The sequence below is a fragment of the Heptranchias perlo genome, chromosome 37 (assembly GCF_035084215.1).
Source record: "Heptranchias perlo isolate sHepPer1 chromosome 37, sHepPer1.hap1, whole genome shotgun sequence".
Classification (NCBI taxonomy): domain Eukaryota; kingdom Metazoa; phylum Chordata; class Chondrichthyes; order Hexanchiformes; family Hexanchidae; genus Heptranchias; species Heptranchias perlo.
In genome coordinates, this window is record NC_090361.1 from 6,255,466 (window position 1) to 6,271,755 (window position 16,290).

A 16,290-nucleotide genomic window follows, 5' to 3' on the forward strand; every position below is an offset into this window, starting at 1 on the left:
GAGTTTATCATAGTATCATAGTAGGTACAGCATAGCAGGACGCCATTCGGCCTATCATGCCTGTGCTGGCTCTTTGAACGAGCTACCCATTCCCCTTCTCTTTCCCCGTAGCCCCATAATATTTTTTCCTTTTACGTATTTATCCAATTCCCTTTTGAAAGTTACAATTGAATCTGCTTCCACCACCCTTTCAGGCAGCGCATTCCAGATCATTACAACTCACTGTGTAAAAAAATATTTCCTTGTGTCACCTCTGGCTCTTTTTCTGATCGCCTTAAACCTGTGTCCTCTGGTTACCGAGCCCTCTGCCACTGGAAACAGTTCCTCCTTATTTACTCTGTCAAAACCATCCACGTTAGCCTTCTCCCACCCGATTCTCGTGGGAAAAGGCTCGGGTGGAGCTCGCTATGACATAGCAAATTTCTAGCTCAATGGAGCACTGCAGTTTTGGTCTCCTTCCCTGCAGGCTGACTCCGCTAATGTCTCTGACGGAGAGAAGTTGCCTTTGTCCCAAAGCAACTCCATTCATTTTAACTTTGGGCTGGCTTGGGAGTCATTCTGCAGCAGTCTGATCCCTGGGGGGGATAAATGCATAATTGGGACTATGTAAAATGTGACTTGCATCTGGCATGCATCCAATGTATTTCAAAGTGTTGTATTTTGTTGCAGATGCAAAACAATCTTTTTTTATTTTTAAAAATGTTTTAATCTGGAGCCTGAACTCTCTAAAGAGGTTTTTCCTGCCCTTTGTTCTAAATCCCTTTCATTTAATCTTGTATCCATGGCCCCTCATTCTAGACCCCTCAACTGTGAAAACAGTCTGATTCTATCTACCATATTCCATCCATTTCCTAATTTTAAACACCTCTTTTATGCTGCCACGTAAATCTGCTGTGGAATTTACAAGCATTTACAATTACCTTCCGATTTATTCCCCGTAGGGAATACTTGAGCAGTAGCTTTAAAGGGCAGGCCAGGTAAGCAGCTAAACATCATAACCGTGAGCAATGTCACTGGGGATCGACTGGCACTTTACAATGATATTTAGGCAGTGCTTCGAACAAACGCCTAAACTTTACTTTCTCTTTAAATTAGTCGTTCGCACTGTCAGCAGGCCTCTGTAATAAGTAGCTTTATGCTATTTGTCCATTTTCTCCTTGATTTTTAGTACCTGATGTCTCTTAAAAGTTTGCCACAACTGATGTTCTCCAGTGAGGATTCTGCCCGTAGCTCCTGTACAGCCACTGCTGGCACTACCTCCTTCAACAACACCACCGACAAAATGCCCTCCATCATTTGGGTTGCTGCCTGGATGGTGAGCTGCAGTCCTCAGCAGGGTTGTCAAGGTTACAGCATTGAGAAACTTGCTCAGCGCGCCCGCACAGCTAGCTAGAATATTCTGCCCCATCACCCACACCTGCCTCTACGAACATGTAATGGCTCTCAAAAGTCTGGGACTGTCAGAATCAGCTGTCTGTCCTTGTTGACCTTCAGAGGACTGAGTGCCTTTTGCAGCTTTCAGAGTGCTGTAAAATCTGGTGTATACGTTGCATCTTCAGGTCTGTTTTAATGTCCTCCATAGAAAGTTATTGCATTTTTCTATAATGCCGTATTGCATCTCTCAAAAATATCTCACAGCACTTCACCTACAACGAATTGCTTTGAAGTGCAGTTACCATTATGTTGGCATCACTTTGCACACAGAGAAATGTTAGCCAGGACACTGGGGAACTCCCTGCTCTTCTTTGAATCATGCTATGGGATCTTTAACATCCACCTGAACCATTGGAACAAACAGATGGGGCCTCATTTTAACATCAGTACTGCACTGAAGTGTCAGCCTAGATTATGTCTTCAAGACTATAAGTGCAACCTGCCTACAGCCTTCTGAGTCAGAGGCGGGAATGCTACAAACTGAGCCAAGCTAAAGGAGAGAACTTGTACTCTTGTACTTGTGCAATTCTGAAAAATGTTGGTTAATTTTTATGCTCAAGTGAGGAATGTGCTGGGGAATGAAACACTTTCGCTTTTTAGGCACCAAGTGACAGCATCAAGGGTTCTCAGGTCAAGTACAGCACTGTTCGATGCAGAGTAAAGCTTTTATTCTGTCCCAACAATGTGTATCAGCCCTAACCTCAGAAAAGCCACCCCATTATTGCAGCAGTGTGACATTTTCATTTTGCGCTTCAGCCATCTTGAGACCTATTTAATTACCAATTTATTGGCAATTAATAACAACAATTTGCATTTGTATAGCACCTTTACCATAGTAAAATGTCCCAAGGAGCGTATTCAGTCAAAAATTGACACCGAGCCAAAGAAGGAAATATTAGGATAGGTGAACAAAAGTTTGCTCAAAGAGGTAGGTTTTAAGGAGCATCTTAAAGGAGGAGGGAGAGGTGGAGAGGTTTAGGAAGGGAATTCCAGAGCTTAGGGCCTAGGCAGCTGAAGGCACGGCCGCCAATGGTGGAGCGATGGAAATCAGGGAAGCGCAAGAGGCCAGAATTGGAGGAGCGCACAGATCTCGAAGGGTTGTCGGGCCGGAAGAGGTCACAGAGATAGGGAGGGGTGAGGCCATGGAGGGATTTGAACACAAGGATGAGAATTTTAAAATCACGGCGTTCCCGGACCGGGAGCCAATGTAGGTCAGCGAGCATAGGGGTGATGGGTGAATGGGACCTGGTGTGAGTTAGGATACGGGCAGCAAAGTTTTGGATAATCTCAAGTTTATGGAGTGTGGAAAGTGGGAAGCCGGCCAGGAGAGCATTGTAATAGTCGAGTCTGGAGGTAATAAAGGTTTGGATGATGGTTTCAGTGGTAGATTGGCTGAGGCAGGGGCAGAAGACGGGTGATGTTATGGAGGTGGACGTAGGTGGTCTAGGTGATGGAAAGGATATGGGTCAGAGGCTCAGGTCTGGGTGAAATAACATGCCGAGGTTGCAAACAGTCTGGTTCAACCTCAGACAGTGGCTAGGGAGAGGGATGGAGTTGGTGGCTAGGGAATAGAGTTTTTGGCAGGGACCAAAGACAATAACAATATTTATTTGGAAGAAATCATGATCAATATATAATTAGTTTGGCAAGATGAAGATGATTTGGCTCCTTGTGTTATAAGCTGATAGCCCGGTGGTGAAGGATAGAATACAAGAGCCTGGTCTTCAGTTGCTTCCAAGCCTCTATTCACTGAGATCCACATTACACCCACCCACACCCTGGATAAGCTCTCATATAAATGGATACAAGAGAATCCCCAATTGATACGCACCACCTGAATACAATTAACACTAATTTATATAAATCATATGGATACAATGAACACCTTGAACATTCAGCAGCTATATGCACCATTTTGTGTGAAACTGAGCCATACAGGTGAGAAAGAGCATAGATTTGATGTCCAGTCTATGCTGAGTTAGCTGGGACATTGTAGTCAGTCTCCATGCCCCTTTGCCAGGGAAGGGGGAAAAATATCAGCCAAGGTTCCTGCTCCCGATCCATATCCATAACCTCTGACTAGCCATGGCAGAACAGGCTTGAGGGGCTGAATGGCCTACTCCTGTCCCTTTGTTCTGCTGGAAAATGCAATCTATACATTGGGTCAGGGCAGGATCAGCCTCGACTTTTCTGTTCACTCACACCCTTCACGGGTAAAATGGCCTGCTGACAATATCCAACTGAGTTGATTACAAAGGGCTGGGGTGTTTAAGAATTATGCCTCTGGGTTTTTTGGTACAATGTTGCGCACTCTAATCTGATTCATGTCCCGAGTTCCCTTAATGTGAGAAGCCTCAACTCTAATTAAATGGCAAAAGATTTTACCCTACTTCCACAAGTAGAAAACTGGTATTTTCTTCAGGGGGCCTATCTGTATAATGACGAACTCTGCAGAGGCTGGGCGGGTTTTTATCTGTTCACCACTCAGCCCTATTCTAGAAGGCATTGGTGAACACGAAAGAAGAAAGAAAGAATTTGCATTCATATAGAACCTTCATGGACCCCAGGGCATCCCAAAGTGCTTCGCAGCCAACGGGGTAATTTTGAAGTGTAGTCACTGTTGTGTACTGTTGTAGGGAAACACTGCAGCCAATTTGCACTCAGCAAGATCCAAAAACAGCAATGAGATAAATGACCAGATAGTCTGTTTTAGTGGTATTGGTTGATGGGTAAAGATAGGGCCATGGGATCTTTAATGTCCACCTGAGAGGGCAGGTGGTGCCTTAGTTTAATGTCTCAACCGAAAGAAAGCACCACCGACAGTGCAGCAGTCCCTGAGAACTGCACTGAAGTGTTAGCCTAGATTACGTGCTCAAGTCTCTTGATTGGGGCTCCAACCTACAACCATCTGAAACAGAGTCAAGAGTAGGACCACTGAGCTAGGGCTGATACCAATATCCTTATCTGGGATTGCAGGGTGGGTTCCATTATGCTTTCAAATCATGGTCTGGTTCCAGGCACCCTCTCTCTTCAAGAATTATGCCTCTGGGTTTTTTAGTACAATGTTGCGCACTCTAATCTGATTCATGTCCCGAGTTCCCTTAATGTGAGAAGCCTGAGGCGTTAAGGTGATGGTGCTTTAAAGTCTTGCTCAATTTATTATATACACCCACCCTTGTTTATCTGCATTCCCTAAGAATAAACAGACATCAAGATCCTTGACAGTCCTGTTTTGGGAAGGTGACAAGGCAGAATCTGTTCACCTTTTGAGACCTGTTTTGTTGAACATTTTAAATCAGCAACTGGGATGGTCTTCCAAAATTCTTTGCTGCTATCTCCTGGTCCACCTGCTGCTGTTACTCCTCTGAGCCAATGGAGTAACTGATATTACAGCTGGCAATGAAAGTTTCCAGACCTCACTCTTCCCCTTCCACTCAATCTGCCTATTGTTTCAACCATGCATTTCATTCTGCTGTCTCACTAAATTCCTGCCTAACACTCTGAAGCATCCTTGTCAACTTTATCCGCCCTTGTAAGCCTGCTTTTAGCGCTGGCTTTCAATCATTCCAGCAGCCACACCTTCTGGCCTTTTACCAAAGTCATTGCTCAACACTTTGGTGAAACTGTTTCCCCCCCCCCTTTCCATCCTGATGGTTTATCTACTGGCTCTCCTAAAATGAAAGCCGACCTTTTTGTTTCTGCCAACTCTAATTATGATGATCTCAGCAAAACAAACCTCCTTCCCTTTATATCATTCTGTTTTGCCAGTATAACCAATGTATGGTTTTATTTCTGGCAGGTTGTTGGCTCTCTAAACTCCAACAAGACATCTGGTGCAGACGCCATTAATGCCATTTTTATGCCGCTGCCTGCCAGTCTTCCAAGGCCTTGTGCGTGCTCGGTGACCCTGGAAAGAGATCATATGATAGACACTGGTACACATGAAGCCTTTCACGATCAGTGGGCACAGCTGGACACATCTGTATCATCCATGAACAAAACCAGATCAAACATTGCAATTGCAAACATTTTAGTTTGATTGGGCTTTTAGTATTAGTCAAAACTTGTCGTGATATTTTGCACTGGAGGCATTGGGCAAACCTCAGTGCCACTTAATTGGCTCAACTCAAAATAGACCGAAGCCATGGTCGGATGTTTATTCACTGGGAGAATGACATCAATGAATTTACCTTAGTATCTTCCCTGCACCCCCCCACACTTTTTAAAGGATGTTGGGGTAGAAATTTGTCTGGGGTGGTAGTGCATAATGAGTGGTATCACAATGGCCACCAGTTATCCTCCCTTCACAATATTCAATTCCACTGAAGTCAAATGGAATTGAATATCGGGCCAGGCGTATAATAGGCGGCTGATGCAATACCGCCCGTTTTTACACTACCGTCCTAGACAAAATTCTACAACAACATTTATATAACGTCTTTAACATAGTGAAACATCCCAAGGCACTTACCCCATCGTCTTTATGGAAACAGAACTTGGCAAACCCCTTATTTAAACTCTTTGACTTGCGTAAAAAGCCGTGACAAGTCACAGTTAAAGCACCTAGTCCCATCACCTACGTGGAACAGAAATTGCACACACGGTGACTTTCTCCCTCCCCCCAAACAAAAAGCAGTTTGCCAAATAGATTTTTTTTCGTGAAGACAGTGCCCTTTTAAACGAAAAACAAATCAATAGAAAGAGAAACTAATGTGCACACAAAAGAACAGTTATTTTCCGGCTCTTTACTTTCACAAGAAGCATTGATGGTGAAATATTAAAGGCTGAAGATAGAGGCTTGCACAAGCACACCCTAGGGTGAACTCCTATAACTGTAGTTCCTTATCATAACATGCCAAGTGTGTAGCGTTGCTCTTATCTATGGGACACTGCATGAGGTTTCATAGGTTAGGTTTAACTGAAACAGCACCTTCAAACAAGATGTGTTTAAACATTTACAAAATTATATTAACAATTTGGATTTGGGAATTGGAAGTACAATTTCAAAATTTGCGGACGACACCAAATTGTGGGGTGTAGTTAATACAAAGGAGGAATGCGTCAAAATGCAAGAAGACATTAATAAACTTGCAGAATGGGCGTGTAATTGGCAAATGAATTTCAATATAGATAAGTGTGAGGTGGTGCATTTTGGTGGGAAGAATAAGGAGGTCACATACTGCTTGAATAATAAGAGTCTGAATGGGATAGAGGAGAAAAGAGATCTACGGATACAGATACAGAAATCACTAAAAGTAATGACGCAGATTAATATGGCCATAAAAAAGGCAAATCAATCACTGGCATTCATTTCTGCGAGAGATAGAATTGAAAAACAGAGAAGTTATGTTAAACTTATACAGAACCTTAGTTAGACCACACTGGGAGTACTGTGCACAGTTCTGCTCTCCACACTAAAGAAAAGATATAGAGGCATTGGAGAGGGTGCAAAAAAGATTCCCAAGGATGATACCAGAACTGAGAGGATAGCCTTATCAGGAAAGGGTGAACAGGCTGGAGCTCTTTTCTCTAGAAAAGAGAAGGCTGAGGGGTGGCCTGATCGAGGTCCTTAAGATAATGAAAGGGTTTAATAGGGTAGATGTAGAGAAAATATTTCCACTTGTGGGGGAGACCAAAACTAGAGGTCATAATTATAAGATAGTCACTAATAAATCCAATAGGGAATTCAGGAGAAACTTCTTTACCCAAAGAGTGGTGAGATAGCGGAACGGGCCACCACTAGGAGTAGTTGAGGAAAATAGCATAGATACATTTAAGAGGAAGCTAGATAAACACATGAGGGAGAAAGGATTAGATGGATATGCTGATAGGGTTAGATGAAGTAGGGAGGGAGGAGGCTCGTGTGGAGCATAAACGCCGGCATGGACCAGTTGGGTTGAATGGCCTGTTTCTGTAGTTTTGATGTAACTCGATGTCTCTATAATATAGTACATCTGGTCTGTAATGTGGTTTTAGAGCAGCTACAGGAGATTTTTGCAGGTACTTTTCTGGTCCTGTAATATATTCAAGGCATCCTACTCACCTCTGAAATGCAGATAACTAATGGTTAATATCAAAGCTGCTCACATGGCGTGTTACAATAGCTCAGATGTTACAAATCAGATGATACAATCACAAAATTATCGTCATCACCCAAACTGCTGACAAAAACCACCAAAACTTGCCTAAGGGACTATGGGAGAGGGTGGGGGGTGGGAGGAATGAGATTGAGTGATGAAGTGGATTAGATGCTGGCCTTCCACCTATGAGATCTGGGTTCAGATCCAGCCCAGACACTGGCCTGGTGGCTGTAAGGGCCCCAAGGTGAACTGAGTGTGAAACTGTCTCAATCCAGTTCCTGGTGAGTACAGACCCACAGCACTGCAGTACAATTGTTTACAAGCATCAATTTGGGCACCCCTCCTTTGATTGTTACAAACATATTCCCACATTTCTTAGCACCATGCTAATGAGACCATTTTTATTTGCAGAAAAAACACTGTACCAGCAAACAATATCAATATTTTAGTCAAAATGCCTAAATTATTGGCAGTAGAGTCTGTAACGTTCCTCTGTTTAGTTGATTCCAGATAATCAGACGCTGGCAAGTTTCCTATATAGAACAGCAACTTGCATTTATATAGCACCTTTAACAAAACGCCCCAAGGCACTTCACAGAGCCATAAGGAAAAGAGCAGACGCTGAACCAAAAATTAGGAGGGGGGTCACCAAAACCTCAGTCAAAGAGTTGGGTTTGAGAAGGGTCTTAAAGGAGGAGAGTAGGGGGCACACTACTTATACACTTCTAGCAGTGAGTTATGCAAGGGCCCAGTTCCACAGATAACAGTATCACTCTGGTACCTTGCTCAAGGCCTTCTTGATGTTATTCATGTTTTATCTAGACAGAGTGTTAGCATGCTATTCGACCATGGTGGGCGAGGTATGACTCTTGGCCAAATATGAATATATCCTTATCCAGCATACACACAACACACACCACCCACCCCCACACACACACTGCAATGGTGTGATAATCATGAACAGAAATCCTGGCAGATTATTTTCCCTACCTAAGGGAGGCCACTGCTCTAGCTAAGATCTGCTAGTTCAGCATAGACCAAGAATTGAGCCTCTTGTTGCATAATTCAACTCCATATTAAAAAAAGACTTCAGCTGTTCTATTTTTTTTCTAATGCCTGATGTGAAACTTGTCATGTTTGAGAATCTGCAAGCCAGACTACGGTGAAATCCACACTCACTTCTGATAGGGGCACAGCCCACTTATCTAAACCCAGGAAAGTGTTCATTTCTCAGTGCTGGTTTGCTTGCCCCAGGTTTGCAAAGGCCAAGGCTGAGGACCCCCCCCAAGTATGCATAAGAGTACTATTGAAGTTTTAATCATTTAAAATCACTCTATTCACCAGTAAGCTCCCTATTGTTCATTCAGCTAAGATCACACTAGCTATTAGGGGGTAGGTTTACAGGGTTATCCGGAGTGGGCAGAATCCCAACCTCATAACAGGTCTCCAACCTCTTCAGGTCCCATTAATGAACCAGTTTGGCTGTTCAGCTGTCTGCAGTACCGTGGAGTATTGTGAAGCTGCCTAGTCTACTCGAGGATGGTCTCAATTCCAAACTCCCCATCATCTTGGAGTCATCCTGACCCAAAGAGAACCCTGTCCCTCTCGCAAGGAGGACGTTACTAGTTATGCTTGTACCATGATTAATTGATCTTGAAGCTCTATAGTCATGCTGACGCTTCACGGTGCCTGTCCCTTTAAGTGCTGGGGGCTGAATTTTTTGCTGAGTCACATTGGAGCCCAGCCGTCCTGGATACCTAAACATCGCGAGGTTTCGTTCATTACAAAAAAGAGAACGTGAGGTGGAAGAGGCCACTGGCACCAGGAGCAGGTTCAGGGCAACTTAGTGGACTCGCAGTGCGGATCGATGTAAGTGGTGCAAAGGACCACATCTTTATTTGAAAAGTTGCAGTAAACGTTTGGTGTTTTCTGATTGTGTGTAGTTGCATTTGCGCGATTGTTTATCTTTAAAATTACTTTTTTTGAAAAAAAGTCTGTAGTTTTTTTTTGTAGACATGTATTTGCAAAGTAAGGAAGGAATCCTGGTAACTCTTGTGGTTGGGCTGGGCTCGCTATCTGATTGAGGATGGGCTGAATGGCCTCTTCCTTTGCTGCAGCTCCGTGTAGTACAAAGGGCGCCGCGCGTGACGCAAATCCTCTTTGTTAAAGACACAATAAAACTGTTTTATTTTTTTGCAACTATGCTTGGCGAACTTGATGATGGTTATTTTTATTTTTTTAAAAAAAAGAAACTTACTAAATGTGTGAGCGATTGGGGTCTTAATGATACGGGAATAGCTACAAGAGACAGTAGGTTTTGCAACCTTGCTGATTACATCCTCATTTCATTACAAGTAACTAACGCAATGCTGTGTTGCGAAATGTATCAATCGATTTAATCAGTATCAAATCAAAGTATCACTCGCGGGACTAGATGGATCTAAAAGCAGCCCTACTGCAACATTTAGCTTTAATTATTACCGAATAATTGAGTTTCTAATTTGGGGGTGGGGGAAGAGGCATTTCTGCTGCTTGGGCGGGGTGGTGATGGAAGATCTCATAAACTGAAGAGCAGGTCCAAGAATGTTTCCCTAACTTACTGAGTTAGTTCCATCACCCAAATGGTATCTTGGCGCTTGATTATGTTGGCCTCTATATTTGTTTAAACGCCATTGCAATAGTCTGAGTTGAGGGACCATGCATACTCTATTTACTCAACATGACTTTTGCACTATCTCTAAACTTTTCAGAATGTATCTACTTGTGCCATTGAACTGCTATCTATAATTATGAGCATTACTTGCTGTACAATTTTTTAGAAAAATTGAAGCTGTACAATAATTTTGCTTGCTATGAATTGCCAGATTGGTGCCATTAATTGAAGTGAGATGAATCTACTTTAAACTGTTCACTTTAGGAGCAAGACTCCTTTGCATCCTAATGAACAGTGGATGTCTTTTTTTAAAAAATGGATTGCTTTAAAATATAACAAAAGTAAACTCTCTTCAGGGATCTTGTGTATCTAAAATCAATATCTAGCCTATATGAATAAATGAGCTTGGTGTCCATTGTCTGGGATTTTGAATCTGGCTCTAATCTGTTGAATGAATAGAACTGACTTGCAGAAGCCACTTTGCATACCAATAATTCTAGTTAGACAGCTGAAGGAAAATTGAGTGTTTCTTGTGTAGTTAATAGGAAACTTTGGAAGAGTCACTTTCTTTCCCCCACCCCCCAAATCAGATTAAATGGCTGGCTGATCTATTTTCTGCTGCTAGGTTTAGTAATACTGATTTCCTTTTTTTTGTCTGAGCTAGATGGCAAATGCCTATGATCTGAGGATGGGCATCCCAGCTGCACTTAGCCAGAACTTGTTGGATGCTTGCATCCAGTAAGGGTTGGGCTTGATACCAACTTGGCCACTTGAAAGACTTTACCTGTAGGTCCTCTGGGAAAAATTAGGCCTTCAGTGGAAATTAATCACTTTGTTGCAATAATGTGGAAGTTGCTGATTTTACATTAGTCAGGTTATCATTGTTGCCCAAAATGATTCCAATACCAAGGGTTTTTAAAAAAAATCTACTTCTGTTCTTGGTAGCTTTTTTTCTACCCAATAAAAATAAACTGGACCAGTGGTGAGGAAGCTTTAGTCCTCCATGTTTTATTTTCACTTCAACTATTATGTGTATCCTCCATGGTTAACAGGACAGTTCTGTGCTGTCAATCTGACATTCACAAGGGCCAAACTGATGTACAAAACAGATTAGTTCAGCTGACTGTGTCCAAATGTTCTACATAAACCCACCCAATTTGAGGCTTGATTTATGTATCCCAACTTCTGCCTCTTCCTGGGTAAATTCAGATGCTGGCAGCCCTGTGGTGCCTGGTGCCTTGTGCAAGTATGATCCCAGATTGCAGGTGTTACAACTGGGTCAATGAATGCCCTTTCAGTGAGGGTCACTGCATAGTAATAGATTGGAAATCCTGGCAGTATTTCCCTGACTCTTCAATAGATGAAGCCAATGCTGTTCCAATTCCTGAGATCACTTGATTCTCCACAGACTGGAAATTCAACTGGGGACTTTCTTTTTGTGCTTTGATACACCAGGTGATGGGAATGCCTTGAGAGGGGAAAACTTTTGTAGAGCAAGTGTAAAATTTATTTTCAATATCTTCCATGTGACACATGGTTTTTCTTTCTAAGATGGATTATGGTATTTCAGAGCTTAGCTCTTGCAGTATAACAGGATGTGAGCCTTGGCAGAAGGGCCTGGATTACTGTGAACAGTTTATCTAAAAATTTGGAATGCATTGTGTCCTGCTATTGTAGGTAGGAATGTAAAGTGGTGCACAGGCAGTTTTCAAGTGATGCCTCAGACCTTCTAACTACAGTCCATTTTCTTGGCTCAAATGTTGTCTTGAATTTGCCTTGAGTCTCTTGTGTCTCTTCCCATACAGTAACTGTTCAAGATGGCAGCTGGAAATGCTAAAATTGGTCACCCTGCACCTGATTTCACAGCAAAGGCTGTGATGCCCAATGGAGATTTCAAGGACCTGACTCTGTCCAGTTACAAAGGTAAAGGGGCAGTTGAGATGCTGAACTTCCTAGAGCACTTTTCAAAAAATTCCACTATTTGCTTCTGTTGATTTCAAGGAGGTTTTTGCTACATTCATAGTGTGCTGAATTGCAGCAATCTCAGTGAACCTGAACAGGACTTTGTCCTAGTGTTGGAATCCAAGCAAAAAAACTCAATAGTTAAAGCAAAAAGTCTGCTTTAGTCTCAGCAGCTTCTGATTTTAAATTTGGCAACAGTACCTGTTAATATCTGTTGCAATAACATGGTTTGCATAACTTGCAAAGCTTGCTTCTCCCTTTAAAAGTAAAGGGTGGGGATAGTGAAGAGAATACAATGCAGAATGGTCAGTTGCCACCTTGAAAGAAAACTATGGCATCAATGTTCCAAGTAGGACCATTTATCAGACCTGAGGATATACTTATCAGGAAAGGCTGAACAGGGTGGGGCTCTCCTAGAAAAGAGAAGGCTGAGGGGTGACCTGATGGAGGTCTTTTAAGATAATAGGGTAGATGTAGAGAATGTTGGCCTGAGGGGGGGGGGGGGTCATAAATACAAGATAGTCACTAATAAATCCAGGAGAAACCTCTCTATGCAGAGAGTGGTAAGAATGTGGCACTTGCTTCCACAAGGAGTAGTTGAGGCAAATGTATTAAGGGGAAGCTAGATAAGCACAGGAGGAAGGATATGCTGATATAGTTAGACAGAGGAGGCTTGTGTAGAGTATAAATGACAGCTTGGGCCAAATAACCTGTTTCTGTGCTCTAGTTTTGATGTAACTTGATCCCTGGTAATCTACATTGCATGCTCTGTATTGCTTTAATGTCCCTTGTCAAGTGTCCAAAACTTCTATCTGCAGCCTAACAAGTTATCTTTGCTCTTTGTACTCTGTCCCTATTTATAAAACCCAAATTGCTATTGGCCTTTTTATAGCTTTATCTAACTGCACTTCTGCTTTCAGAACAATGTATTTGAGGCCTTTGGTATCTCTATTCATGTTCATCCAAACTGTGTCTAAATTTTCTACAGTTCTTTTCATTGCTTGCCAAATAATCACCTTTAAGTTTGATGCTGTGTTCCAAATTATCTCTATATACATAGAATGAAAGTAGCACCCATTTATCTTGTTTTCTTTGTCATTAGATGACAACCAAAGCTCCAGTCAGCTTAAGTGGATTGGGTAAATGTGCATTTCATAATGTCTTGATACCAGCTGTTTTCTGTTTTCAATGCTAGGAAAATATATTGTGTTCTTCTTCTACCCCCTGGATTTCACCTTCGTCTGCCCAACTGAGATCATTGCATTCAGTGACCGAGCTGATGAGTTTCACAAGATCAACTGTGAAGTAATTGGTGCCTCCACAGATTCTCACTTCAGCCACTTGGCCTGGTAAAAATTCCTATATTTGTAAAGTGGAAGCAAGAGCTTAGGAATCTTTTAGACCAAACTTCCCTTTGATTTTAGCTATTGGCATCATGACCTATTTAGAAATGCTGCTCCTTGGTGTTTCAAGGTGTTAAGATTATACTACATAATTATTAACTCAAATCTTCTTTCCTGCCCCATAGTTTTCAAATTCTGTACTCTTGCAGCTCAAACTTCTGGGCTAGTTATCTAGTATAATAAAATTGATTGGCTGTTCACAACAGTTTTATTAAGTTCCTTTCTCCAAATCTTTGCACTGAGACATTGGGGAGCTCCAATTTTATGGAACTGAATTATTAACCCAGAATGATTCAGCAGTGGAGCCTTTATTCACACTAAGCTAGTTCCCTGGGGCAGGTTAAATGCAACTATTCATGAAGGAATGATTTTGTTAACCTGTTAATGATTTGGTTAGTGTGACCTATTTTGATTTGAGCAGGGAAGTGAGATTAATTGCTCCATTCCAATAAATAGTGAAAAATGACATGTGTACATTAAAAGCTACTGTCACCAAACTTCCATCTAGCTGTAATAATGCTTTGTCCAATTACTTACACACCTATAAACCAGTCCTGTAGGTTCCAAAATAGTTAATGGTATATTAGCTTCTAGATGAGCATAAATCATTGACTTCTAAAATTTGAAGTAGAAGTTGGGTGTTGACTTGTGGACAATGGCTTTTCATACCAATGCATCAGTGAGTTTGCTTGTTTAGGGAATAAGGAGGATATATTCAAATTCCCTTTAAATTTACAAGCTTTTTTCTATTGCATTTTTTAAAAGCTATATAGACTTCAACTAATGTTCCTGTGTTTTCAGGATCAACACCCCTCGTAAACAGGGTGGTCTTGGCCATATGAAAGTCCCACTGGTTGCTGACCTGACTCAGTCTATCTCCAAAGACTATGGTATTCTAAAGGAGGATGAAGGGATTGCTTACAGGTCAGTAAAAATGGAAGTTACCACCTAACATAAGGTGGGGTCTGAAGTGTTTGACAGTCCTTTTTGACTTTCCTCAATTGGTGCTCTGAGCAAGCTGGCATGCAGTCAGGGCTACTTGATCATTCCTGGTCTTGAGCTGAAGGTTGCTGACTTAAGCCTAATGGTATTAGGATTTTAGTGAAGTGTAATGGGTGCACTAAATTTTATGTCCCCTTGATATGCAGACTATCTAGCAGAAAAACCATATCTTTCCATAATTGGGTTGTCTAGACAGCACTTGATTCCAGTGAGGTACTGGTAGAAACTTTCTAAATATCAAAGGAACAGTGTGGAGTTGGTCTTGTGTTCAGCCTGAAATATTCCAACTTGCTGCAGACTTAAAGGGAAGAACCTCCTAGCTATTGGGATCTGTTGCATGTCAATGAGTCTACAGATTAGAGATTATATCAGTGACCAGTGGCTGGATTCTGCACTTCAAGTTATGACTTGGACAAAATGGAACTGGATTTTAGGCTGAGTTTTTCAGGTTGAGGTTTGGGGTAAATAACCTTTCTATAAACTGATTTCTTTCTCTTATTCAGAGGGCTCTTTATTATTGATGATAAAGGAATCCTGCGTCAGATTACAATCAATGACCTTCCAGTTGGCCGTTCTGTGGATGAGACTCTAAGGCTGGTGCAGGCCTTCCAGTTCACTGACAAACATGGAGAAGGTGATGTATCTTGTGCAGTTTATTAACCAATTGACTTAAAGAAGCTCCATCTCCAGTGGCTGAATGAAATGACCATTCTTGCATTTTCTAAATGCTTGTGCTAGCTGCTCCAATAGTTGACTTTAAATACATTCTACTTGCAGGAGTATAGTCACTGGCCAGCTAGTTTAGTCCTTCCTCTACAATGGCACACCTTTCTGATTGCTCAGAGGCTGGATTCTTGTGTTTAAGTCAAAATGTGGAAGTCTCTTCCCTAGAGCATCTTGTCCTTGTGGTCATGATATTTTGGCTTACTTCCTTGAAGTAAAATCAGCAAGAACATTCTTTAGGGGTGGGGAGCACAGGAGGATTGACAAAAGTGGACATTAGGCCAGCTGTTGGGGTTAAAGGGACCATGGCTGGTGGGCCAGTGGAATGTCCAGTCTATTTTACTTCAGCATTAACAGGCTTTTATATGAAAGGGGTCATTTTGCAAAGTATAGTACAAAATTAACATTTCCTTTTTTTTGTCATCTCTAGTTTGCCCTGCTGGCTGGAAGCCTGGCCATGACACCATCAAGCCTGATGTGCACAACAGCAAAAAGTTCTTTGAAAAACAGTCGTAGGCTCTTGGTCCAACAGTAGTACTGAGCACTGAATTAAGACTAAATGTTGTATTTTTGTTATGAAGGCACCTATGTAGAGATTGCTGCACAGTAGGAGGTTGAATTGTCAGTATTTGTTCAAGCATCTGTGCTCCAAGTAACCAGGTCCAGTCATACTCCTGTAAAATGTTTTTTACTGTGCCAGAATAAAACTTGGGTTGAAAGAGCTGAACTATCTTTGCACCTAATTACTCTGCTCTGATTGGGGTCTAGTCTATAGGCAGCACACCAATCTCCTTCTGTGGGTAAGTGAATGGATTCACTAATTGCCCTGCCATTATTCAATCACTCCTGTCCATTGAGTCAGTACAAATATTGGTATCTTATTCCTCCACCAAGTGCTAATAAACTGAATATCAGCAGATTTGAGGCTGTCTTGCTCCTGTTCTTGGGTATGCAATGTCACCAGTAGTGGACATAGTCTATCTGGAAGGACATGCCTGCTAGAAGTTAAGGATAGTATTAGATTGAGGCTTAT

At 42.0% G+C, this 16,290-nt stretch overlaps 2 protein-coding genes across 2 annotated transcripts in view; one reads left to right on the plus strand and one right to left on the minus strand.

Annotated features, from left to right (window-relative positions):
* The window catches only part of rnaseh2a (ribonuclease H2, subunit A), a 29,174-nt gene extending 28,852 nt beyond the window's left edge, over positions 1-322 (minus strand). Inside the window, exon 1 of the mRNA XM_067973033.1 lies at positions 252-322. The gene's annotated coding sequence lies outside the window, so the exon portion shown is untranslated. The remainder of the gene's footprint in view (positions 1-251) is intronic.
* An 8,958-nt stretch (positions 323-9,280) lies between these two features.
* prdx2 (peroxiredoxin 2) lies at positions 9,281-15,979 on the plus strand. The gene is made up of 6 exons (XM_067973036.1): positions 9,281-9,383; positions 11,973-12,090; positions 13,325-13,478; positions 14,334-14,456; positions 15,038-15,168; positions 15,688-15,979. The coding sequence occupies exons 2-6, from the start codon at positions 11,985-11,987 to the stop codon at positions 15,771-15,773; spliced, it is 600 nt and encodes a 199-aa protein (XP_067829137.1). The 5' UTR covers positions 9,281-9,383; positions 11,973-11,984; the 3' UTR covers positions 15,774-15,979.
* The last annotated feature ends 311 nt before the right edge of the window (positions 15,980-16,290 follow it).

Excerpts from the sequence above, each read along its gene's own strand:
- prdx2 (XM_067973036.1), top strand. The coding sequence starts at position 11,985 with ATGGCAGCTGGAAATGCTAAAATTGGTCACCCTGCACCTGATTTCACA. Across the intron at positions 13,479-14,333 it reads CACTTCAGCCACTTGGCCTG|GATCAACACCCCTCGTAAAC; the intron begins GTAAAAATTCCT and ends CTGTGTTTTCAG. Across the intron at positions 14,457-15,037 it reads GATGAAGGGATTGCTTACAG|AGGGCTCTTTATTATTGATG; the intron begins GTCAGTAAAAAT and ends TCTCTTATTCAG.